This window comes from Zootoca vivipara, chromosome 4 (assembly GCF_963506605.1).
Source record: "Zootoca vivipara chromosome 4, rZooViv1.1, whole genome shotgun sequence".
In the NCBI taxonomy this organism is placed as follows: Eukaryota; Metazoa; Chordata; class Lepidosauria; order Squamata; family Lacertidae; genus Zootoca; species Zootoca vivipara.
Window position 1 is genome coordinate 8,238,700 of NC_083279.1, and position 26,999 is coordinate 8,265,698.

Here is a 26,999-nt window from a genome sequence, read left to right on the forward strand (position 1 = left end):
AGACTCCATTCATATCACATCCTAGAACTTTCCCATAGCAGTTCCGCCTAGGGCAAATCATGGTGAGCTTCCATGTTCCCATGCTTTGGAAGACCTCACATAGACACACACTCACAAACACACAGTTTAAAGTGGTTTTGCCACCGTTAACGTGGCAGCGGCACTGGCGCTCTCTTCCTTCCTCTGGGCTACCTGACCCAGAATCCCTTGCTCTCATGAGGACAGGTAAAATGGAAAGACAAGTGGCAGAACAATTTTAAACCATGAAGGTGGGTGAGGAGAAAAGACAAGGAAGAGGAGTTGAGGTGAAAGCAGGAGAAGTATTCTGGAAAGCCCTGGGACAACCTGGGCAGGTAAGTAACTAGTGTGATTTCTACTGAGCCCCATTTGCTCCCACAAACAGCTCAGCTACATACCTGTATGAAACTATTGTGGAGTTTTGCACTAGACTAGAGTGACGATCCTATTCCCCAAGTGCTGGGTATGCTCTTGCAATGTTAGGATGTAGTGTGAATTCTGTTAGTCAGGACGCCGGCCTCCTGTGGCAGGAGGGAGCACTGCTGTGGAGGGGGGAAGGCTCTGCTATGGTGGGGGGCTCATGTTCTGTCCAAGCAGGTACAGCCTGTGGTAGCCAGCACACACAAAAAGCAGAGGGTGTATGGTGATCACTGTACCAACCTGAAAATGTTACAGCCCCCCCCCAAAAAAAGACAAAACCCGCAACTGTCCCTCCTTCCACCCTGGCCAACAGGGCTGCAGATGTGGTGGGGAATCCAAGATTGCTTTGTAAGTTACTCAACAAAAACCAAAGTTGCTTCTCTGTGATTAAATGATATGTTTTGTTTTTATCTGCCTTTTTTCCCTGCTGTGCATTGATTATCCAATTTGTTCCCTGTGTTATAACAACTCATAATTGGGACTAAGAAAGCTGAAGCATGATAAACACACTGAATTAAAGTGTCATTTAGGGAAGGGAGAGAGTTTGAACAAGTGAACATAGCCTCTTAAAGCAGTTTTGTTTGGTTTTTAGATAAAATGAGAATATTGCTAACTTTCCATCCTTGTCCCAATAGCCATAATTTCAGTGGCTCTAGTTTCTCAGGTTTTACATATCTCCTCACATTTCATCCTTCTTATATTGGAATAGATAAAAAGTTAAACAGTCACTGAATTCCTGGGTTTTTATAACAATCTGCAAACTGTTATGGAATAATACTGTTCAAATGCTAAATATTTTTAAAATAGGCTGCCATTGTGTGACTACAACTGTATTCGTGGGCAGACTTTAAAAGTAATCCCCACATATATAAGACTTAGAATTAGTATAATTCTACTAATACAGGAGTGGGAAAGCTCCAGCAATTCAGGCCATTTCAGCCAAGCCACACCCATCTATGACATCAGGCATGGGGCAGGTAAAAACCTGGCTAAACTTAAATCTCTAGATCAGTCTTGCCCAACCTGGTGTCCCCTAGATGTTTGGAATTACAACTACCATGCCAGTGATCTGGGGTGGAAGTATTCAAAAAATATGGTGGGCACCATGTTAGAGAATACCTGTTTGATGACATTTGTCCTCATAGATTTGTTCAAGTTGATATATAGTTGGGCAGACACTGCTTAAGAGCCAAGGAATTTCACATGTAATTCTCAGTGCTTCAAAATGTTGTTCACTGTTGCACATTCAGAACAAGAGCCCCTATCCCAGCTAAAATGTAATCCGGTGGTGAGGTATCTGTTGTTCTCCAGATGTGGCTGGACCACAACTTCCATAATCCCTGATCGTTGTTCATGCTAGCTAGAGATAAGGGAAATTGGGGTCTGGTACAACAAAATCTGGACATCCACAGACTACCTGCTGTAATCAATGGGCTTTGACAGAGGAAATTAATAATGTAATCTGCTTTCTGATGGTTTCTTCTATAAAGTAGAGTAAAAATAAAATAAAATGTTTATTTTTACCTCAGATGCCAAAGTGTCTTGAGGCAATTCAGACCAAAGAAATTCCATAAGTTTCTTAACTCTTTGAATTGAAGTTCTTGCTAGCAAACTAAATATTTCACCCACCTTAAATCCTGAAGGCAATTCAAAAGTTGGAGATGTCTCTTAATATGCATATAACATTTGATTTGGGGCATTACACGCAAGTGGTAATAAGCAGATTAGATAGCTACTGTGTGGGTTGAGAGAATTCAGAGAAGTGTGACTAGGCCAAGGTCACCCAGCAGCTATATGTGGAGGAGTGGAGACGCGAACCTGGTTCCCCAGATTACGAGTCTACCACTCTTAACCACTACACCACACTGGCTCTCATATCATATCATAGCATATCATATCTTTCATATTTAAGTAAGGGGACTGTAAATTCTAGCTTCATAGATTTCATGCATGAATAATAGGATCAGATTGTTCGTTACCAAACCTCTTATGCCATGTATCCCAGAATGTGAGAAAGATAATTACCCCCTAGGTGAAGCATGTGTGTGACGGAGATAGAGAATGCATATCGTAGTTAACAGCCGATTAAAGGCTCTAACGTTGACATTTTAAGTTCTGAACAGCCCAAGACCCAAATATCTTAGAGGGTGACTTCTCCCCTACCATTCTGTCCAATCTTTAAGATCAAGGGTCAGCAAACTTTTTCAGGAGGGGGCCGGTCCACCATCCCTCAGACCTTGTGGGGGGCCGGACTATATTTTGAAGAAAAAATTAAAAATGAATGAATTCCTATGCCTATGCCCCACAAAAATTATACCAGAAAGATATGGAGGTCTCGTACACCCCAGGTAGTGTGGTTGCTGACCTTGAGCCAGACATCTTGGAGAGTGAAGTCAAATGGGCCTTAGAAAGCATTGCTAATAACAAGGCCAGTGGAAGTGATGATATTCCAGCTGAACTATTTAAAATTTTAAAAGATGATGCTGTTAAGGTGCTACACCCAATATGCCAGCAAGTTTGGAAAACTCAGCAATGGCCAGAGGATTGGAAAAGATCAGTCTACATCCCAATCCCAAAGAAGGGCAGTGCCAAAGAATGCTCTAACTACCGCACAATTGCGCTCATTTCACACGCTAGCAAGGTTATGCTTAAAATTCTACAAGGCAGGCTTAGGCAGTATGTGGACCGAGAACTCCCAGAAGTGCAAGCTGGATTTCGAAAGGGCAGAGGAACCAGAGACCAAATAGCAAACATGCGCTGGATTATGGAGAAAGCTAGAGAGTTCCAGAAAAACGTCTACTTCTGCTTCATTGACTATGCAAAAGCCTTTGACTGTGTCGACCACAGCAAACTATGGCAAGTTCTTAAAGAAATGGGAGTGCCTGATCACCTCATCTGTCTCCTGAGAAATCTCTATGTGGGACAAGAAGCTACAGTTAGAACTGGATATGGAACAACTGATTGGTTCAAAATTGGGAAAGGAGTACGACAAGGTTGTATATTGTCTCCCTGCTTATTTAACTTATATGCAGAATTCATCATGCGAAAGGCTGGACTAGATGAATCCCAAACCGGAATTAAGATTGCCGGAAGAAATATCAACAACCTCAGATATGCAGATGACACAACCTTGATGGCAGAAAGCGAGGAGGAATTAAAGAACCTTTTAATGAGGGTGAAAGAGGAGAGCGCAAAATATGGTCTGAAGCTCAACATCAAAAAAACCAAGATCATGGCCACTGGTCCCATCACCTCCTGGCAAATAGAAGGGGAAGAAATGGAGGCAGTGAGAGATTTTACTTTCTTGGGCTCCTTGATCACTGCAGATGGCGACAGCAGTCACGAAATTAAAAGACGCCTGCTTCTTGGGAGAAAAGCAATGACAAACCTAGACAGCATCTTAAAAAGCAGAGACATCACTTTGCCGACAAAGGTCCGTATAGTTAAAGCTATGGTTTTCCCAGTAGTGATGTATGGAAGTGAGAGCTGGACCATAAAGAAGGCTGATCGCCGAAGAATTGATGCTTTTGAATTATGGTGCTGGAGGAGACTCTTGAGAGTCCCATGGACTGCTAGAAGATCAAACCTATCCATTCTTAAGGAAATCAGCCCTGAGTGCTCCCTGGAAGGACAGATCGTGAAGCTGAGGCTCCAATACTTTGGCCACCTCATGAGAAGAGAAGAATCCTTGGAAAAAACCCTGATGTTGGGAAAGATTGAGGGCACTAGGAGAAGGGGACGACAGAGGACAAGATGGTTGGACAGTGTTCTCGAAGCTACGAACATGAGTTTGACCAAACTGCGGGAGGCAGTGCAAGACAGGAGTGCCTGGCGTGCTATGGTCCATGGGGTCACGAAGAGTCGGACACGACTAAACGACTAAACAACAACAACAACATGCCCCACAAATAACCCAGAGATGCATTTTAAATAAAAGGACACATTCTACTCATGTAAAAACACGCTGATTCCTGGACTGTCCGCGGGGCGGATTTAAAAGGCGATTGGGCCGGATCTGGCCCCCGGGCCTTAGTTTGCCTACCCATGTTAAAGATCAACCAATGAGCCTCTCCTGGTGGACCTGGCCAAGGATGAGATCAGCTGAATGTGGGCCAATAATAGGACTTTATCGATTCCTCCACTGAGGTATGTCTCAGTTCAACACTTTACTTTTTTAGGTGGTAGGTGAAGATAGATGCATTTTTTCAGGCTTTTGGAAGTAAAGGGGTGCATTCTGCTTGGGTTTAGCTTTGCACTGTACACACTACTATTTTATGTTGTTCTCTTATTTTAGTTTGAGCCATGTTGATTTCCATTAATGTTTTACTCGGTTTTAGAATATGCTTTAATATGTTGTCCACTGCCCAGTGACTGAATGGTGACGGGTAGGGCAGAAATTCCTAAATAAATAAAGCTCCACACACTGCCAAGCAACAACTATTTTGAGTAAAGATCTTTCTATGCACTTATTCCCAAATCAGCAGGCTGCAGATTGTTGTCCTGGATTATACAGAATGGGGGGTGGGGGTGGAATTGAGCATATTTATTCTTCAATTCAGTTCTTTTAGACACTGAAGAGTAAGTAGGCGAAAACAAACACTTCCTAACAGTGAAGTGCTTAAATATTATAATATACTGTCATACAAGTAGCCCTTTACAGAGCCATAATGTCTGTAGATATTCAGTTTAATGATAATACCTATATGGATTTTTGCCTGTTAAAGTAATGAAATTGGATTATATGAATCAATTCTTTGACTATACAGCAGAAGCTGATATTGTTTCTGCTATGCTCTGTGGAAATGCCTTCTTCAGGTGACATTGGCTGAAAACACTGCACTGTGTGAAAACCCCATAGTGGTTTTCAACATGGTCTAGTGCAGGCATCCCCAAACTGCGGCCCTCCAGATGTTTTGGCCTACAATTCCCATGATCCCTAGCTAACAGGACCAGTGGTCAGGGATGATGGGAATTGTAGTCCAAAACATCTGGAGGGCCGAAGTTTGGGGATGCCTGGTCTAGTGTAAGTGCAGGATCATAGCCATCGTTGGTAGGTTTTTCTTGCTTGATCTGGCAGGACTGATCTACAAAATTCATTTAGTGACAATTCAAGCAAACATATGTCAAGTGAGATAAACTTTTGATCCCATGGGAAGTGGTTTCTTTAAAGAGCATTCGACACAGTTTATTTTATTGAGCTGAGTTCTACTAGTATAGCCCTGAGATGGTGTGGGGATATGCAACTAAAAATATTCTTGTTAATGAATTAATCTGTGGTTTCCGAAAAATATATATATATATAAAATTTCTTTTTAAAATCAGTATTTGAAGAATTCTTGTGAAAAAAATGCTTTATGATTTTTTTTAAAAAAATACAGTGGTACCTTGGGTTGCATACTTAATCCGTTTTGGGGTGCCGTTCGCACCCCAAAAGGTACGCAGCCCAAATGGCGCTTTAGTGCATGCGCAAAGTGCCGACAGAGTGCTTCTGCACATGCGCGCACGGCGGAACCTGCTGAGTACGCAACCCGAAAGTACGCAACCCGCAGAGTACGCAACCCAAGGTATGACTGTAATCCTTTACAGACTTAAAAGCAACTACAGTTTAGAGCCATAAAGCTATGACTGCACCTGGGAGTAAGTCCCAATGAAACCAATGGAGCTAACTTCTGAGAAGAAATGTATAGATTTTTTCTGGGGTGTGGGGTGACTAATCTGTTCTACTACTGCCATTATTTTAATTGTATTATGAACAGAGGATCTGAGAAACATGTAAAACAAATGGTGATTTCAAACTTTGATGTAATCAAATCTCTTGAAGACAATAATGCCCAAGACAAATAATATATTGAACTGTAAAGCAAGAGTTAATTTGCATGATGAAACATCAATACATTTGCAAATCAGCTATCTTAATAGGGAGGACAACAGTTGCATGATTCTATCTATACTTGTGTTCAAAACTTAATTGACTTGGTGCCATGGGTTCCAGACTTATTGACGGAATATACCAAGTACTAGAGGTTTCTCTACTGCAATATCAGCCTACACATTTCCTACATAATTCCATTGCCCATGAACTCCATTACCAAGAACCTGGAGTAATTATACAACAGAGTTTCTAATGATGAAGTCCCAAACCAATGTTTGCTCTCTTCCCCGTGGAAAATATGTTCTATAGCGAACAGTGGCTGTGGGATTCAAGAGGAGGGAAAACAGATACCATAAAATATAATTAAAAATTGTGGAGGCTGCATATGACAAGAATAACCATAAAAAACAGATACAAACCAGCTGGCTGTTAACAACTTCTGAGTTATAAAAATCTTAAACCTGCTGTAAAGCACTCGATTCGATTTACATAACCACAGAGCTGACATTCCTTTTAGATTCCTCTGTTGGGGATTATTTTGACATGTTTTAAAGCAGCATAAAAAGCAACTGTGAAAGGAAGACATGTATCATCTTACATAAAAATTCATTTCAGTCTTAAGACTGGGCTTATACACCTTAATCCGAACATCTCAACTGGAACTGGAAAAATATCTTGGATGCTACCAGTACTTCGATTCTATTACATTATTCCTTTGGTGGTCTTATTTTTGATAGAGTCAATAGACAAAGAAAATCTATATAGTCACAGGCACTTATATTTCAGCACAATTGCAACCAAAAGAAAAAGAAAAATGACCTGCTCCTCCACAACCAGTTATAGAGTACTATGGTGCACGAGCTCTTAGATGGATTACATTGGTTGTAAGCCTGAGCTCCATCCCCTTGCTAAAAAGCATTTCTTAGGAGCCTAATGATGCAGGCAACATTTTACAGGGCTAACACAGCTCGCTATAGGGAATTAAAATAAACAAAATAAAATAAAATCAATCTTACATTGAGTGAAGTTTTGATGTATAAATGCTGGCAGCTTACATTGCCCTCAGCACAAAATGAGTTTTGCCATTTGATAATTTGCTTGATTCACTGTGCTGCCTCACGCAGGGCATTTTATGCCTGATTTATGTTTAATCGAGTCACCTGCTTAACGTTAAGGAGGGTCACAGCTAGATAGAAGGGTTACAAGCACAGAGAGCTTTCAGCATCTCCCCATTTGACATAAGAAATGGGTGTAGGTGCCAGAGGTCAAGGCTTCTTTATTCTTATTTAATGTTCTCTATGGAATATTGCATAAAACATTTATGTACCATGGAACCAATTTGATTTCTCCATGGAACACAGTAGGCAAACATGCATTAAGGGTCTCAAAACACACAACGAATAAAGTAAAAAGCAATCTAGCCAAAGAAGTTATTGTGTTACTGCCAGCGCGCATATATGTGTGTGTGTGTGTGTGTGTGTGTGTGTGTGTGTGTGTGTGTGTGTGTGTGTAACTGAAACTGTTCGCCTTTCATACACCAAAAGCACTGTGATACTGTAAAGATTTCTCCAGCTGTCACAAGTATAGGTAATTTGTTAAAGTTAGAAAAGCAAATGAGATATAGCAAATGGAGTTACGCCTTCATATTTGTTTCTACTAAATTTACCCAAATCTGCGTGAAGGGGGGAGAGAGTTCATTGTAGTTTCTCATGTTCTTCTTGAACCACCACTAGTATACTGGCAAAGTAAAATGTATGATTAACAAAGTTGCATTTTCAGAACCTTCTTAGCTTGGAGTGACTTAAATAATATTAATATTCATTGTTTCCCAAATATTATGAAAAACTATTCAATGTCCACTGCTACTGTTGACTAGATTGCTGTCTTGCCATCATTATTTAATTGAATTTTCAATACAATCCTTTGAGCATGAGTTCCAGACAGGGCTGTATACATGAATTTTGTAGTAACAAAGTTCCTGCAGTAACCAATGGGCACAATATAATGCACCATGAATAGTGCACACACCATTCTGAAATCCTTTATTTCACACATATATTTCACACTGCTACAACTGAGCTATTATAACAAAAGAATATAATATATCAGAACTATTATTTAACAATAGGCACACTGCCCAAAAATCAATTTACCTTAAATTCATTACCCACATTGACTCCTGTTAAATTATATCTCAATCTACCAATTTCCAGTATTTCTCTCCCCCAGGATCCTGCAGACATACAAATTTACCCTAGATCATCACCCAAGCACACATGCACCTATTCTTAACAGGTGAAATAAAGCAACGAAAGAGTGATATATTTTAAGTCTGATATATTTTAAAATACTACTTAGGCCTGAACTCCTGTCACAGGCATCTGAAAACTCCCATGAATTCCAAGTGTAGTACTAATTTGTTTAATTCTAGCTAATTAATCAACATTTGAATTGAAATACAAGCAGCTTCTGGTTAACTCATCTAGGAATAAAATAAAAAAATTCCTTCAGTAGCACCTTAAAGACCAACTACCAGGTATCTGAAGAAGTGTGCATGCACACGAAAGCTCATACCAAAATAAAAACTTAGTTGGTCTTTAAGGTGCTACTGAAGGAATTTTTTTATTTTACTTCGATCCAGACCAACACGGCTACCTACCTGTAACCATCATCTAGGAATGTCAAAGAACCTGCATCCACACAACAAATAATATGATCATCCCCTAAATGCTTGTAACTCCTCAGAAGGAAAAACAAAGTCCAAAGCAGAAAAATCACCAGAATGTATACCCTCAATGGTATTTCCAGAGACTTCAACTTTACATCAGGCTGAATGTGATAATACACTCACTTATTTGGGAGTAAGGCCCACAAACCCAGTGGGAATTGGCTCTGGATAGACATGTATATATGAAATATAAAAATTATAAAGGAGCACAATTCCCTTCCATGAAAGGTAGGGGTGGGGTGTTATGCTGTGTGATGAGATTCTTTTTTGGTTTTTCCCCTTTCAACTAAAAGCATCCACAGCTGCTTCCTGTCCTTTTGTATCCCAACTGAAAGAAGCAGCAGCAGCAGTTCAAGGACCTCTGGGATTGGAGGAAGGGAAACAGAGTCAAGCCCATTCTTCCTCCCTGCCTGCCCAGCCAGCCCAAACGGAATCCATTTGAAGAGTTGCCTTGGTTGCTGCTCCAAGCATCTCAGGGGCTGGATGCAGGGACTCTCAATGAAGGCAACACGGTTGCCATTGAAACATTAGCCGTCACCAACATTACAGGGGAAGGGATGAGCTTCTGACTGGGGTCTGCTACTTTTATACCAGGGAGGAGCCCCTAAATGCTCCCATGTAGTTGTGGGCCTGTTCCAAGATGGATGCACACAGGACTGCAACCTTTAGGGACTGGAAGACTTGTTCTTAAAGCAGAATTGTGAGATCTAAGAGTTTTATCTATTGATTAGCAACTGGACGCTGAAATTTCAAACTTGCTTATCATTTGAATAGATTAAATTTAGAGATTAAAAAAAAATGTAATTGAAAAGAGATCAGCTGGTATCCAAAATTCTTAACCATTAATCCATATGATGTGCTTTGGATGACTAATACTATTGGCTAGTGAACAGGTCTATACAAAAAAAAAAAAGGATATGAACAGTGTTAGTTTAATTGTTTTTTTTTTAAGAAAGTAGAAAGGCAAATGCAATCAAATGGAATTTGGAACTTGCTTGATATATATATATATTCTGATCAGTTTGTGACTTCTGACTAGCTGCTATTGTATGGTAATCATTTTAAATTTACACAGTTCTACAGAATTAAAGGAGAATGTCAATTTTTAGACCTGCACATTACAAAATATTCCTTTTGAATATGCTTTTTGGCACCGGTCGCTATACAGGCAATGAACGAGGCGTAAACATGGAGAAACTTAGATGTATCATCATTTGGCAGGTCTGACTAATGCCGTGCTTTACCAGGGTCAGGTCCACCAATTCTCTTAAGACTCAAAAATATGTTGAAAGCATGAGTACCTTGGTTATTTAGGGAATCTCTGGAGATTAGGTGTCCATGATAGTATGAAGAAATGGAATATGGGAAAAGTTGTCTCTTCAAACTGGAGCAAACAATCCAAAAGAGATGGAATTAAGGTCATTTGGGAATATTGTTGCTAACGTGACTCAACTTCATTGTGGAACTAAAAACTAAACAGCTTCAGTTGCACATCACACTAAGCCAAACACACTAGCAACAAAACAACAGTTGGTGGTTAGTGAGGATAGAGTTTAACCACAAGTCTGATTTTCCATGACTTGTGAAGCAGCAGCAGAAAGGACCAGAGGGGTGCAAAGCACCCACAAGCTCCTCTCTGGGGAGTCTGCACATATGTGTTGTGCTGCTAAGCCATAGGTAATTAATTTTGGGAAATCTTACTTTGTTGGAACAAGGAACTGATTTGATGACCTTCTCGAAATGATGCAAGTTGCTGGGCTCAGAGCTCCTGTTAAGTTGTTTGTTGTTATGATCTGATTGTTATTTTCATATTGAACTCCCATGGTTTGACTTGGATTTGCAAACCATGGCAGGGAAGGTAAGAGTTAGTAAGGGAGTGAAAAGGAGTGGGGGCAAGTCTTCTCCTAGTTTAGAGAATGCTAAGTCTATTCTATATTAGACTGCTAGCTGCATTTATATATGAAGGTGGAGAAGTGGGCAAATCAATTGTTTTCATCAAAAGGTTTGCTGTGGATTTAAGAAGCAACCCTTTTCACCGCCATGTTGCCAACAAACACAAACGAAAAGCAGATGAAACATTTCCAAGCCATGCCTGAAGTAGAAACAGACATCAACTGTGTAGTGTTCATTAGAATAGGATTATAAAGCAATTTACAATCCCAGATACAAGGCAGCAAACAAAAAACAAAACACACAAACAAAAAAGAACCTCTGCACTACAAATAAAAACTCTAGTGATTATACTGTAAGCTCTGTTAAAAGGAATCACATTAAGTTACCATAGGAACGACACTGCAAAAGGCTTGTAGAGGTAAGAAATGCATGAGACGTTAGCATTTAGTGACAGAGATGAAATGAAAACCCTTCTATTGGGAATGGGACACAGATGGATCTGTGTTAAGTGAATAAATACAATTAAATCATAAATAACTTCAAAGGAGCCAGTGGAGCAGAATCAAATACAGAGAGCAGTTAGCCAAGAGGACACAAAACCATAAAGAAGAAGGGAAGCGAACTAAAGAAAAGTTTCCAAACAAAGCAAGGGGAAATGGTTCTGCTAACCAAATATCTGATCCCTCTTACTCAACCTGACATTAGATAGATAGACGTTAGAGGGTAGATATATTCCTGCATTTAATTTCTAGGTGTTTAAACTATGGAGGACATGGATTTGCTTTCAATTTACTTACAAAAGCCGATCATAAGTATGTATCACAAGGCTTCATAAACAATGCAATGGTACTATGCTAATGTCATGTTTATCTTTTCCATGTATCGTGCCACACCAGATCTTCCTTTTTGAAATTACCAAGACCCACAAAAATTACAGGAATATTTAAGACAGATTTTTATCAGAGAGAGAGAGGGAGAGAGATGCTCAGAGCTGTATCTCAACTGAACATGGGCAGATAAAGTGAAATAAAACAAAAAAAAGAAAATCACAAAAGGAGCTGTGTTAAGTCTGCTGTAGCGAAATCAACGAAGAGTCATGTGGTACCTTAAAGACTAACAAATTTACTGCAGCATAAGCTTTCATGGACTAAAGCCCATTTCATCATATGCAATAAAAGAAAGATAATTAAAAGTGGTCATATTTCAAACTGTACGCTTCTACTCTCAGATAGTACTACATTTTTAAAAGGTTGGTTAAGAGTTCTCAGCCAAAGGGAATGAAGGCCTCAGAGACTAAGAATGAAGGAAAGAAAATAAGGGATGATAGTGGAAGAGACCTCCAAGAGGAAATATAAGAGTCCCAATTAATTTTCCTTTATGTCTCCAATGGTTTGGATTTATGTTCTGGTTTGTTAAACAAATCCCGAAGGTTAGAAGGGTAATGCATAGAAGTGAGTTCATATGCATATCCCTTCCAAATTTATGACTTAAATAGCAAAACCTGTGTTTGGAACTTATGCTAGGATTAAATAGGTGTAAATCTGGGTCCAATGAAATTTGTAATGATTATTAATGAAAATGTCATAGATATGGATGTCAAAAAAATGGATGAATTACACATGTGAGTTAGTGTGCCCATCTGAAGAATGAGGAGAATAGCTGTGATTCACAGACAAGGATAAAATGCCAGGTTGCCCAGGGCAACTTCCTAGAACAGGTTTATTCACGTGGAAGGGGAGTGAATATCTACTGAACTCTAGAAATTTTAAAACATCACAAGCCCCTGTTCCGTAATATCAGTCATATAAATTTAATTCACAAAACTAAGTCAATCTATTAGTTGATTTAGAAATATAGCACAAAATTCTTCTAAAAGCAGATAGATGATGCTGTATCCTCCATAATATGTTGCCATCAAATACAAATATCAGCTTATTGGGGTCTTTTCCAGGCTTCAGACTTAAATTCTATTGCATATACTACTGCAACTGCCAAGTTACATTGTATGAATTGTCAGTATATAAATACTTTTATAAATAAATAAAAACAAATGAGATTTATGGGATCTGTGACAGCCACTATGCTCTTGCTTAGGAACAGATGCTTCTGTCTCGTTGCATATAGTCTGCTTGCTAGGCCAAACCACCATGGGATCAGAAACAGAATGCAAAGCCATGTAAATTGGGGGGGGGGTATCTTTCTGGCTCCGCATGCCAGGTATGGACGCGAGGTAAGGTATCAGATCCTAGCCTCATAGGCCAAATTTGATAGCTGGGTGGGGCTGTCCACCAGTTAATCACCTGACAACTCATCAGGTAACTTTTTAGTCCTGAAGTTAGGACTTCAAAGCAACACGAGGTGCTTACAAAGGGCCTTTAAGCCACTTGAGACTTTGGTTTTAGAGCCAAAACCTGCTTTCTGCAGAGGCACTGGTAGAGACAACGTACAGCTGGGAATACACTTTAAGCCTTATGATTGTGCATTGGCAGCTGCATCTGTAGGTTTGCCCAGACCTGGTGTCATACAGGGCAGGTGGGCATGCTTTGACGGGACAGGCTTTGCAGGCCTCTGGCAGGCCTGGCCCATGGTCTAGATGTTTCCCACCCCTAAAGTAAACATTTACTCTATCAAGTCAGAATCCAAGTTCACAAATGAAATATTATTAAGCTTTTCACTTTAGATATTTACTGGAAATAATCTACATACTTTTAAAATGCCTTGTACATTTCTAAATTCTTACACTATGCATAATTCTGTCGCATTCATCATCTTAAACATTTCCTATTACCAAAGCCACAAAAAAGCTGAAATGCAACAGTGGTGAAGTGTTTATTTATATATATTTATATTTATTTATATACTTAGAAACTCCTCCCAAAACAGAGTAAATGCACTTGCAATAAGAAAACACAAATAAATATTTTTTCAGTTCATTTCCTGCAGCAAAAAAAGCTATGTGTTTACAGGCCAAAAAATCTTAGGTCAACCATCAGCCTCCTATTAACTTATGATTAACTTTTTAACTCATAGCAGTATAGAATTATAGAATTGGAAGGGAGCATGAGGGTCATCTAGCCCAATGTTTCCCAACCGGGGGCCATATAGCCTCCTGGGGCCCCTAGGATGTTCCAAGGGCCCCCCAGGTGAAAATCACATAAATGGGGGCCACAGCACGAGGCTAGGGGGCCACAGAGGGAAGTGAGAAGTGAAGGGGGGGATCATTTTTTATATTTTATATTTTTATATTTAAAAAATCTTGATTGGCTGGCTATCCGCTTGGCCAACCACAAGGCAAATAAGAGAGCGGCCCACCAGGACTGCTTTTTGTCACATGCGTTTTCTTCTTTAGCAATCCTGGTTTGTTTCCGGTGGGAGAGGGCAATCACTGAGGCTCCCGTTTTGACCAGTGGAGCCTATGACCCAGAACCCCCAGGTCAGGTACTGTGATGGTGGGGTGGCAATGGGTAGGGCAAGCCGGAGCTGCCTGTTGTTGCTGCTGCCACAGTGCTGGGACCGGTGACAGCTGGGCCTGACTCTGCAAGTTACAGGGTTCAATCCACCCCGTGCCTAGCTGATCAGGGCCTTCGGATGTTGCCAGGGGCGCAGGGCCGGTTGGCAGCGTCGGCCGGGTTCTGCAAGGCGCGGGGTGAAATCCACCTGAGCACCAAGCCTAGTGGTGTTGTCTGGTGCTGCTGACTTGCATCTAGTAAATAACTAAGTGTCTACTCATAAGAAAGCCGCATTGAGTTCAGTGAGCCTTACTCCCAGGTAAAGCTGTGTGGGGCTATAGCGTTTTATCTAGGCAGCCAGGGCTTCTCCGGATGACAAGATGTTTTTATAATAATAATAATAATTTATTATTTATACCCTGCCTATCTGGCTGGGTTTCCCCAGCCACTCTGGGCAGCTTCCAACCGAATATTAAAACAGTACAGCATTAAACATTAAAAACTTCAATGAGGACCACTTGCTTTTTAAACTTCTCCCATATATACAGAACTCCCTGTGCGCCTTTTGGACTGTATCTGTAGGTTACCCCCTCTGTGTCAAATAACTACTGGCATCAAATAAGTGTTGTGTACTTTTTATAACACATGGAAGATGGATCTCCCTCGGGAGCTTCTGGACTCCCCTTCCTTGGAGGTTTCTAAGCAGAGGTTGGGTGGCCATCTGCCATGGATGCTTTTGCTGAGTTTCCTACATTGCAGGAGGTTGCACTAGAAAGATAACCCTTGGGGTCCCTTCAAGCACTATGATCCTGTTTTTCTGCTTCAACAATCTTTCATTATGGTCCTATAATTTTATGTAATTGTATTTTGTATAAATTATAAAAAATTATTTAAAACATGTGCTATTTACAAACAAAACATTTAAATAGCTACATTTATACCGTAGGTGGGATGGGGGGCATGGGCGTATCCAGGATTTTTGTTAGGTTGGCAGAACCTCAGATTTGTATTTATTTGCATTGTTTTTTTCTTATTGGGGGGCAGCTCTCCCCCCCCCCCGGCCCTTGGCTACATCCATGGGGGGACCACAGGAAGGAAACAGGGTCAGAAGGCGGCCACAGTCAGAAAAAGATTAAACACTGATCTAGTCCAACGCACTGCAATGCAGAATTCTTTTGTCCAACAAGGGACTCTAACCCATGTCCCTGAGATCCTGTCTCATGCTGTTGACTGAGCTATGAAAGGTATGATAATCATGTCACCTAAGGGCAACACATTCTATCAACCTCAGCTGTACTCCATTTGGAGGGGGGAGATGTGACCAATGTAATTGACATGATCAATAGGCTTGATTTCTGTATATCCAAAATTAAGTACTGTGCAATCCTCCACTGGGCGGGGGCACAGTTGGGATAACAACCAAGGAGAAGCCAAAGAGCAAAGCCTGCAATCAGATACATTATTATCTAGACTTAAGCACCACTTAACACAGTGGGACTTACTTTTGGTTAAACATGCAAACAATTGTGTTGCATAGACAATGTCTTCAGAAAAAGTTTGCCTTGATATACAAACTGCTATCCTGTTGCAAATCACTTTGGGTTGCCTTAGGCAGGATAAAGCAACTAACAAATGTAAGAAATAATAATATAATGGTATTCAGCTTGGCTTTGCATTCCAGTGCAACATAAGCTGAGGGCTAGCATGAAAAATCAGTTCTGCCTGCATTTCTTTAGCCTCCTTTATCTTGTGTATCTGTGTATTTTGAATTAATCTGGTAAAAATAATTCAAAAGTCCCTGTAAAAAAAAAAGGTTTTATTTTAAAGAGAAACAAAGAAGCACTTATTGTGCTCCATCACAGACAGCGGAAAACACTTCCAGTTTTAAGAACAGGGCATTCAGGTCGACCAAGCACTTATCCAACAATTAATCATTTATTAAAAGAAGAGTTCCAACAGATAAGGAGATTATCTGATATCAGACACAAAACAGTTGCACTTTTGAAGATGTTCCCTCATCTCTCTCTTTCTTCCCCCATCCTTTTGTTCTATGTGTGTGTGTTCATTTAAAACCAAAGACCACCACAATGTTTACAATCAATACAGACAATGCATGAAAACCCAACAAATGCATAGAAGAAAAATGATAGTGCTTTCATAGGAAAGCCCCACCCCTCCAGCTCTCCTCAAACCCTTGCAAATTACTACAATAAAAAGCACTAAACCATTAGAAGACAAGGAATGAAGAGGTAAACATAAAGTGAGAGAATAGGAAGGAAAAAACGGTGAAAAGACAAATATCCCCTCTAACACTCCTAGAACCTTGATATCTGTTGCGCCTGGAATTCTGAACACATCTTTCAAAATCCATCATTATATTCTAACATTTCCATTGAGCCTTTCCTGAAATGAAACCTAAGGACTGTATACAAATTTGCATTAGCACATGTTCATCTCTTCTTATCATTACTTCGCCTTGAAGCATCCTGGTTGCTCCACCTTTTATTCTAGCCTATGTACACCTTCTGTTCTTTCCTGTTTTCTTGTATTGATCTGCATTTTTACCCGTTTATCCTGTCCGCTCTTCAATAAGCTCCTGACCATTCAATACTCACACAACAGTCTTGTAAGGTAGGCGAGGCTGACAGACAATAACAGACCAATGCTTCACAACTGCCTAGAGATGTAAACCTTGGTCTCTTTAGCGCAAAGCTAGTCATCTATCTGGGGTGTACATCATTAAAACCATATTGATGGCCTCTTTCATTTTTACTGCCTCAAGGGGGCCATAGTACTAGCTTCACCTTGGAGAAACCCATTTTTGTTCCAATTTTAAATCTGTGCTTTGTTTTTAAAACATTTTGGACAAACCACCTTTCCTTTTCTGCAACTTATGTCATGCAGATTTTTTTTTCATTCTAAATCTGCACAGGTCTCCCCAATGCTGCCATGAGGGAAGTCCTTCAAGGAATAGAACTGGAGAGCAGACCCCACGGACCTTGGTAAAAGCGCAAACGCTGCTGTTTTCCATTATTAAAGGCATAATGCTGTTTTCCATTATTAAAAAGATCCACCCAGTTTTGGCTAACTTCCCTCTTACTCCACCCCACATAATTCACGAGGGTTCCTCCAATGTCCAGGGGAGACTTTGGGAGAGGAGCAGGAGGAAGGTTGGATGGAAATGTCTCCTCCTATTCACATTTCTCAGGATCGAAGCCAAGAAAAGGAATTCTGGCAACAAGATACCACCTGGATAGAAATGGCTAGTTATAGATGTAGCTGTTACAGCCAAAGCAGCACGGTTGTAACAAAAACAATATAGGGATTGATTTACTGGAAATGAGTTTTATTTCCATTTTGGTATTGCATCACATAAAATCACATAATGACAGCAGCATATGCATTTTAATTATGAGTTACATATGATCCATGAAAAGGGACAACAAGCTGGCTTCATAGGCAGTTGAAGGGAAGGAGGAGATCTCTGCAACATTCTGGGGGATGGGGTACAGAGTTCCTGCTCACATGATCATGCAACATATTACACACCCATTAGCTAAAAAAAAATTTCATTCGTCAATAAATCATTGCAGGGCAATACAAAATGATAGTGTATTTTAAAATAATGCTTGAACATCCTATGGAATTAAGGGATGGGGTTACCATACCATAGAGTACGAATTTCCTACCTGTTGGTGGGATGATTCCCGGAGACATAAGACCAGGGACAGAATGCGGCATGATATGTGAGTTCTCTGGAGAGGTGACACTTTGAGTCCGCTTAGGAGGCCGACCAGGTCTGGAACTGAAAGGGGGGGGGGAACCAAAACAAAAAACAAAACAAAGAACAACTTTACAATTAAGCTGTTGTCTTACACATCATTTCAAAGTTGTTTCAATTGGTAACATGGACTGTAAATAAATTTGTTTCAAGGACGGTTGCTTTTGCAGTTAGATGTAATAGACTTCCATCACTAATTAGATTACATGCTGAATTCATTTTCCTCATTGAAGATCAGCCGCGCTTGATGCATAATTCATAGCCTGCACCTCGTTACCTGCTTCTTCATATTAATATCTATACACAGTTTGAATTGCCTCGTTTGCATATGCTAAAGTTCTGCATGCAGCCTTCAGCATGAAAATTATGCACTAACTTGTAATAATTATTACAGTCAGCCTGCTATTGATTTATGAGACTTTTAAAAACCAAATATGTGTAGTACTTGTAATGAATGATATTTTAAGGTTCTTCAGGAAATTAAAAGGCAATGGCTGCCTAAGGAAATGTTCTGCTTGTTTGATTTAATACTACAGTTAGCTGGGAGGTGGAATGAAAGAGTGATTCAGACCTATAGCACATTTTTCGATGATATGTTTTATTACTTCGCACTACTACCCTGATATCTAGATGATAAATGACAATACATATCTAATATGTGAAAAGGTCTTGCAATTTCTTTATTTTTTGTCACGTAAAAGATAAGTCAAGTTATCATTTAACCCTTATTCTATTTAAAAGCAAAAGAATCTTGCTTTAAATAAGGCACATTATTCAGAAAAGGGCTTTGAATTGTTTGTAAGGCATCCTTGAAAAATTGAAGTCCTGGCACCTTACATCTGTTCTGTGTGAATACACAGAAGGGATTGTACACATTCCCTAACTCTGAAAGCCTTTAGATTTAGATTTACTAGAATACAGTAATAAATACACAGATCCCACTATTTTGGGACCCGGTTCCGAAAAAATATTCACCACAGAAAAACGAAGGTGAGGTCACTTTCGGGTGATTGTACAATAGACCCTTCAACCAATAATACCAGACTGGAACTGCCCATCTCATGGAAACCTAAAAGCAAGCAAGTATGTGAGAGGTTCCTCCCTGAAGACTACTGCACTGAACTGTGGACAATCCACAAGGAAGGACTAGGAGTGTTCACTATGCGACAGGCAGGATGAGCAGCCGGCTCCTCTCATTGCATGGGATTTCACACAGTTAACACACACAAGGAGAAACATCAAAAGTGGATGTGAAAACCATACAATGATTCTGTATGCATAGCAGGGTTGCTGTTTCTACGTGAACTTACGGAGCAGTATTCCCAAGTACAGTGGTGCCTCGCTAGACGAATTTAATTCGTTCCACGGGTCTTTTCTTATAACGAAAAATTCGTCTAGCGAATCCCATAGGAATGCATTGAAATTTTTTTGAATTTTTTTTTGCCCATAGGAACGCATTAATTGAATTTCAATGCATTCCTATGGGAAACCGTGATTCGCTAGACGAATTTTTCGTAAAACGAATTCGTCTAGCGAGGCAACCTCCACTAGAAAAAACCTTTCGTTAAGTGGAAATTTCGTTAAGCAGGGCATTCGTTAAGCGAGGCACCACTGTATGTTCAAAAGCTACTTTCCGAGGCCCTTTTGAAGAGTAGGGTAGTATGGTCAGTTGTTTGAGCAAGTTGGCAGAAGAGTTTTAATGGGGGTCCTTCAGATTAAAGTCCCTGTATGGGACGAGGAAATTTTACGTGCTGGGCTTGCATGTGGGGAGCTAAATTTCAAATCCCCATTCAGCTATTTGGTGTTACCATCTCGCAGGTAAGATAGAAATAACGTCACATCCTCCATCCTGTAATTCTGGCAGAGTAAGAATGTGATAAATAAATGCATACCATGCAGACACACATAAAAACATACAGGACACACTAAATTCTAATTTGTTGACTGTGGATGAAATATAACCTCATCAATCTAGTTCTACTTCTTACGAGACTTTTTTTAGGGTTAACTTCAAAGCAGCAAATAATTAGAATGTACACACTGCAGAGGATTCCAAAGATGATAATACCAGAAACGTCTTATTTATGTCCATTTCTAGATGTAAGACATATGTAACACAATAACTGCCTTCACTGTGAGCATTAGATCATCTTTCTGTTTTCAGAAACCCACTTTTTTAAAAAACTACAAACCATCCCTAATAAACGAATAGCGATCAAAGTACAGGGCATTTCCTTGGAGTTTAATGACTCAAGACCTTGGGCCATTAACCTTAACTGGTCATTAATTCCCAAGTTAATGACCTGAATTGAGGTCATTATTAATATAAAGCCACAAGATTTTTGTTTGGTTGGACGTGGGGTGTTGGGTTCTTCTCTCACACACACAAAAACCACCCTTATTTTCTAAACTTTCTGGGGCGGGGAGCACATGAGAATCTAATTGTTGTTGTTTTTCTGTACTTCAAGCACTGTGCTAAATATACTCACTGTTCTTGGGCATGTTCTGCATCACCACAATGAAAATAAATGTACTGGGTTGGATCTGCATACACAATGCACTTTCTTATCCAAGAACAGCTCCTTTACATCCTGCTTTAGAGCATTCCATAAGCAAAACTAAATTATATATGACTGATAAAAATCAATCACACAACAAGCTATTATAAATCAGGTAGTTCCCACTCCAGGCTATTATTACCATGACTGAAACTCCAGCAAAATGCAGCCAGGTTACAAATTGGCACCAGAAAATCCCATTTTTAAGGGGTTCCATAACCAGGACACTACAGGGGTTAAGATCCTCTCCTGCATCCTCATCTAACATACAGCTCTCAAAGGGGGGCCCTCAAAACCAGATCTTAACTCTTGGGCAGGACAATATGGTAAAAAGAATGCCCCCTCAAATATCTTGGCCCTAAGCTGTTTGGGCTTTGCAAGTCATTACCAAGACTTTGAAATCAGACAAAAAACATATTGGCAGCCAGTCCAGTTCCTCTAGGACCGGTATTAAATGGTTCCTATTAGATGTATTATAGGCCTTGCATTCCGCACTAGCTGCAAATTTATTATTATTATTATTATTATTATTATTATTATTATTATTATTATTATTATTTATAGTCCACCCATCTGGCTGGGTTTCCCCAGACACTCTGGGCAGCTTCCAGCAGAATATTAAAATACATCAAAATAAAATAATTCATTGAATATTCAAAGCTTCCCTAAACAGGGCTGCCTTCAGATGTCTTCTAAAAGTCAGGTAGTTGTTTATTTCCTTGACATCTGATGGGAGGGAGTTTTACAAGGTGTGCGCCACTACCGAGAAGGCCCTCTACCTGGTTCCCTGTAACCTCACTTCTCGCAGTGAGGGAACCGGTACCTCACTGAGCTGGACCTCAGTGTCCAGGCTGAACGATGGAGGTGGAGACGCTCCTTCAGGTATACTGGGTCGAGGCCGTTTAGGGCTTTAAAGGTCAGCACCAACACTTTGAATTGTGCCTGGAAACGTACTGGGAGCCGAAGTAGGTCTTTCAGAACTGGTGTTATGTTCTGTGCCTTCTTCAAGGGCAGCCCCACACAGAGTGTCCTGAGGTAATCCAAGCATGAAATACTGTGGCCAAACTTTCCTTATCCAAGAACAGTCATAGCTTAGGAGCCAAAAAGAACTTCAAAATCAACAGGAGCCACTGATTGGCTTCCAGTAAGAAAGATAGATCTAGAGTATTCCCAGACTACGTATATTCATTCAGAGGAAATGCAACCTTGTCTATGGTAGATTGCCTATCAAATTTCCAGAGAGTGGGATCATTAAGACCCCTGTTGGGAATAAGTCTGCTGGCTTTTATCCAGCCCATTACAGTGTCCCAACAACAGTCCAGCACCTGCACAACCTCACCTGAAACAGGTAACAAAGACAAATAGAGCTGAGTGCCATCAATGTACTGAAAGCACTCAATTCCAAAACCCCTGATGTTCTAACCCAACAGCTTCATTCTAATCCAGTATCGGAGACAAGACGGAATGCTTCAAACTTTATCGAACAATTAATATGGGGCAGAGCAGAAGTATTCCAAAACTATATTCTGCCACTCACCTTGTGGGTAGGGAAAAAACTACCACAAGCTTGCACCCAACTCTCATCTTGCAGAGGTTGTCCAGTAAGATACCATGGGGTTGATGGCATCAAAAGCTACTGAGAAACCCCAAAAAACTAACATGGTCCTACTGTCCCTATCTGTCTACCAGAACAGTTCTGCCTTCAGGTCAACCAAGGCTGTTTTGGTCCCAAATCCTGAGCTGAATGTAAACTAGAATGAGTTTACATAATGTGTTTCCTCCAAGAACATTGGAAGCTGACTGGTCACCACACTTTACACAGGAAGGAGATTATTAGTGACTGGATGGTAAGTTCTCATACATTACCAAGTCCAGGGACATCCTCTTCAGGAAGGGCCACACTACTACCTCTCTCAAAGCAGCAGGCATAATTCCCTGGACCCACCCAAAACACACACACTCTATCTATCTATCTATCTATCTATCTATCTATCTATCTATCATGGCCCAGAAAGATGAATTTAACTTGACGCACAAGATTTTACCATCTGTGGAACTTTTCAAAATATATAGGAATCACTGAAATACCCACACTTCAACAGAGTAGTAATAATAACAATATTAGGCAAAATTTATGGCATTTTGCATAAGCTATCTAGTAAGAGAGTATAAATGTATTATATCCCCTAATATCCTCACAGTTGTTAACATATACTATGTCCTCATGTATTTCAAATTTACTGTAAGGTTTGGGGTTGGTTGATTGGTTATTTGTTCCTGGAAGAAGAAACACTGTGCACCCAAGTCACTACTAAGATAACCACTTATTTATGTCGACAGAGGAACAAATACCATATTTTTAGATAACACAGTTCATAGGCAGGACACTGTTTCATTTATATGACCTTCACATTTTTTTCCATATTACATCATTAAACAAAAGCAGTTGCTGTTCAGTGACCTGGCTTGTATTTGACTTTCTGCTGACAACACTGGCCAAAAAAACCCCCAAAGCTTGGGGGGGCGGTGTTTCTGATCTTCACCCATTAACTGGGAAAATTGGGATGGAGGTTTGACCCGTTTTAGTTATCTTATATTAGCAATATGAAAAACACTTTATTTCATAAAGATCTACAACCATCACATGGGCTGTGTATGTATGTTCAGAACATATTCAATGTTCCCTTGGTCCTTGTCCCGGCAGAACTTGGAAATCCAGGTCCTGCTCACAATGCATTCCTTCTGCTGCATTAGAGAGGCAATGGGGAGCAGCAAGACCTTCACACACAGAGAGAGAGGGAGGGAGAGGGAGAGAGAGAGAGAGAGAGAGCCCACAGCCTCTGGAATGTTTTGACTACTGAAGATAGAAGGTGTTCTCTTTTTTGCCCACTTTAAAACTTTTTTAAAAAATCTACTTGCATTTTGCTGGTGTGGTGGTATTTTAAACATATTTTTTTATAAATAATCATCTTTGATAACCATGCAAAATGTTTTAAATAACGCTGTATAGATTTAGAGCAGGCACGTCCAACTCCCAAGAGACTGTGATCTACTCTCGGTATTAAAAAACTGGCAGTGACCTACCCATTGTCATTGGAGAGGGGAGGAGTGTGCGTGGGATGGGTGAATTGCTCAGAGTTCTTCAGCTTTTATTTGTTAACTTTCAATAAACTTTATTTAATCCCACAATCGATAAGGGTCCCACAATCTACCAGGATCAGCTAAGGATATACCGGTAGATCGCGATCTACTTGTTGGACATGCCTGATTTCGAGGGTAAAGATCCACTGGGATGAGCAGCTTTAGGATGCTGCAGATCAATGGCTCAGCCAGCTCATTCCCATCTCAGCCAGCGTTAACTCCCCAACAATGGGGACAGGTGAGTGCTGGCAGGATATCTTGCTCATCTTGACTGAGCCAAAGCTGGCTAAGCTAAGGCTGGTGTAAGTTCCCAAAAGGGGGTATTCTGAGGTGGGACCGGGTGGTGGTGGGGGTGTAGGCTGAATCCAAAACCCACTCATTGACCTGGCAACATGGCACAAAACACCATATTAAAGGTTTATTTTTTGCTGTGCAAGGCATCGGCAGAGCAGCAGATGCCCAACGGAGGATGAATCTAGACACATCAAAGAAGCATTTCAGTTAAACACGTTGTAAATTTAATCAGGGAAAACAAGTAGAGAAAAACAGGACTCCACATCACCATCTGGTGCCACAATGTTATATCGCATATACAACACATATAAATCACTTTCTCTTTACCAATCTAGCTGAGTCCAGAGTTTGGATCTGGTGTAAATTTATGCTGACTTAATTTACAGCAGCTTGCTTTATGCCGTCTGTTCTAGAAGGTCCTCTAATCTTTAATATCATCTTTTTTAGGGAGCACAGGGGACTGCAAGGAGAATGAGGAAATGGATAAAAATTGTGTTTTCCCCTTCTTCTTCTAGCCGTGTCCAATATTAGCTCTGTGAGACCTAGCTGCTATTGTTTCACTGAATCCAAACAAAGAAATCCTAAAACAAAGAACTCAGTAGCATTATTTACTGCCTATGGACAGAAAACTTTTAAGACTTGCATAGGTGAAATGCTCTTGTTTATAAAACAGCGTAAAAAGATACATACAAAATAATTGGACTACTTTGCTTTGATCAGTGCTCATGTTAAAAAGGATATTGTGAAAATATGTTGGGTTTTAATTGAATTCAATTATTGCTATGATTCCCTGGTTTTTAAACCACATCTTCAGAATTCAAGGTTTGTAGCAACCCAAGTACCTTAAGGTTCAACGTTTAAATGTTAAGAGATGATGACACTAGCTGCTGAAATGGTACCAAAACTAAAAACTCCAATGCTGCCTTTATGTCTCTTGCCAAAATGGAAACAGGTATCATATCAGTAGGTCATACCTGTTGTAAAACAGACTGTCGCTGAGTGAATTGTTACCAGAATGGCGTGATTGTGCTACTTTGACATAAACAACAGTCTTCCATCCTTTCACTTCGTTAATACAAAAATGCAAACTATTTGGGGACTAATCTTAACAGGGAATCTAAAGCACTTTTTTCCACCTGTCAAACCCAAACATATGAAGATGTTATTTCACTCTGTGCTGCAGTTATATCCTTGTGCATCTTACTCTTGACTGCTACACTTGGACTTAAGGTTGGTTTGTCAAAGAAGTCCTTACTGCGTGGTCTAAGCAGCCAATGGTGGCATTTTGAAAAGACCAGGGAATTTTAAAATCGCCCTGGAAAGGAGATAAGCAATTCTGCCCACCAAAAACTATTTAAATGGTTAAATCTGCATGGATTGCCTGTTATGGTTCCATTAAGTGTGCAGTGCCCCTTTACTATTATGTTTTAATTGACACTAACTTACTTAAAACTTTAAGCCCTGATTTCAAGATATATAGTTGTCACAAAATTCTGCTTGAGCTAAACCTACCATAGATTTGTAGTTCCTAATAAAGAGGTCACATTTTTTTAAAGAATGCTTTGATTTTAAGAGATTAATTGTGCCTCCAGTAAACACAATATTTTCAAAACATAAAATCTCAATTTCTGTGGTTCCTATGAAAGTTTTCTTTTTACTGACCTAGTAATAGTTTAAATACTAACAGTTTAGTAGATCAAATTAAACGAATATAAACATTTTGCATAACGACATCAGCAGTCAACACAGAACATCTGTGTTTTACTTTAACAGTGATCAGAGAATATTCTTTTGTTTACACTAAAAATAATCACGAGGTTTATACTTCTGTGTTCAATTGGGGGGTGGGGGTGGAATAAAAGACCAGATTACCTCCAAAGTCCAAAAAAGCAATATGTTTCAAATGCAGAAGTTTTGTTTTGTAACCAGGGCTAAACAATAGAAATGAACTTTCCCTGAACTTTTCTCCTTTAATGGCCTGGGTCCATGTTGACCCTCCATTGCAAGCTGGAACTTGATACTATCAACCCCACTGCTGCTGCTAAAGTAATCAGATTCAACAGAATTATACATGCCCCATTGTAATACTAATTTCAGGATCTCATAAAACCTGCGCAAAGGAAAGCTTTTCTAGCTATTTACCCTCTATTGTTCAAAAACAGCATGAATACACCCCAACACTATGTGGCTGTACTAATATGTTTTAGTAATTATAACACGGTTAACAATATATAACCGGAGACAAGATTTCCTCCCCACCCACACAAACCCCAAAGGCTATTGGATGAATCACTACCAGGATCAGCAAGTCCAGAATCACATGAGCTTGCATGTGAATAAGGCATGTAATTAAATTACCAAGTCTTTCTTCTGAACTCTTGAAAGAGCCAGGTATAGTAATTTTACCCCCTACATTAATCTTAATATACAGCAGTGGCTTCTCCTTTCAGAAAGTCCGTACTGCACTGAAATGCCATTTTAATTGCAAAAAAAAAAAAAAAGTTTTAAAAAAACGATTCCTTCTTAGTTTTCCACCTTAAGATAGGGGTTGAGACTTAAAACTCTGAAGCTCTGGCAGTGATGTACAAACTGGGCTCACTTCCTGCCTGCCCCTACAGATGAGACTTGTGCTTTGCCATGTGGAGGGAGACTGGCTCCTGGAAAATACAGGTATTGCAGCTGGCAGCTGATATGTTAAATGCCCCATTCCTTCCATTGCAATGCTTCCTACCTCTTCAGGCTGGAAGCAGGGAGCCAGAAAAGAGGCAGAGTCAATACAAGGTTGGGCTGCTTGGGAGATTGAAGTGGAGACAGGGAAGGTCTGGGTTGCTTCTTTTTACACGAG

General features: G+C 40.1%; 1 protein-coding gene across 8 annotated transcripts in view; it reads right to left on the reverse strand.

The window, feature by feature from the left end:
- Nucleotides 1–26,999, reverse strand: part of DACH1 (dachshund family transcription factor 1) — a 336,068-nt gene that overhangs the window by 177,186 nt on the left and 131,883 nt on the right. For all 8 annotated transcript variants that reach the window (XM_060273322.1, XM_060273318.1, XM_060273316.1 and 5 more), the window contains exon 2: nt 18,070–18,185. In XM_060273322.1, the coding sequence (XP_060129305.1) occupies nt 18,070–18,185 (116 nt within the window). The remainder of the gene's footprint in view (nt 1–18,069; nt 18,186–26,999) is intronic.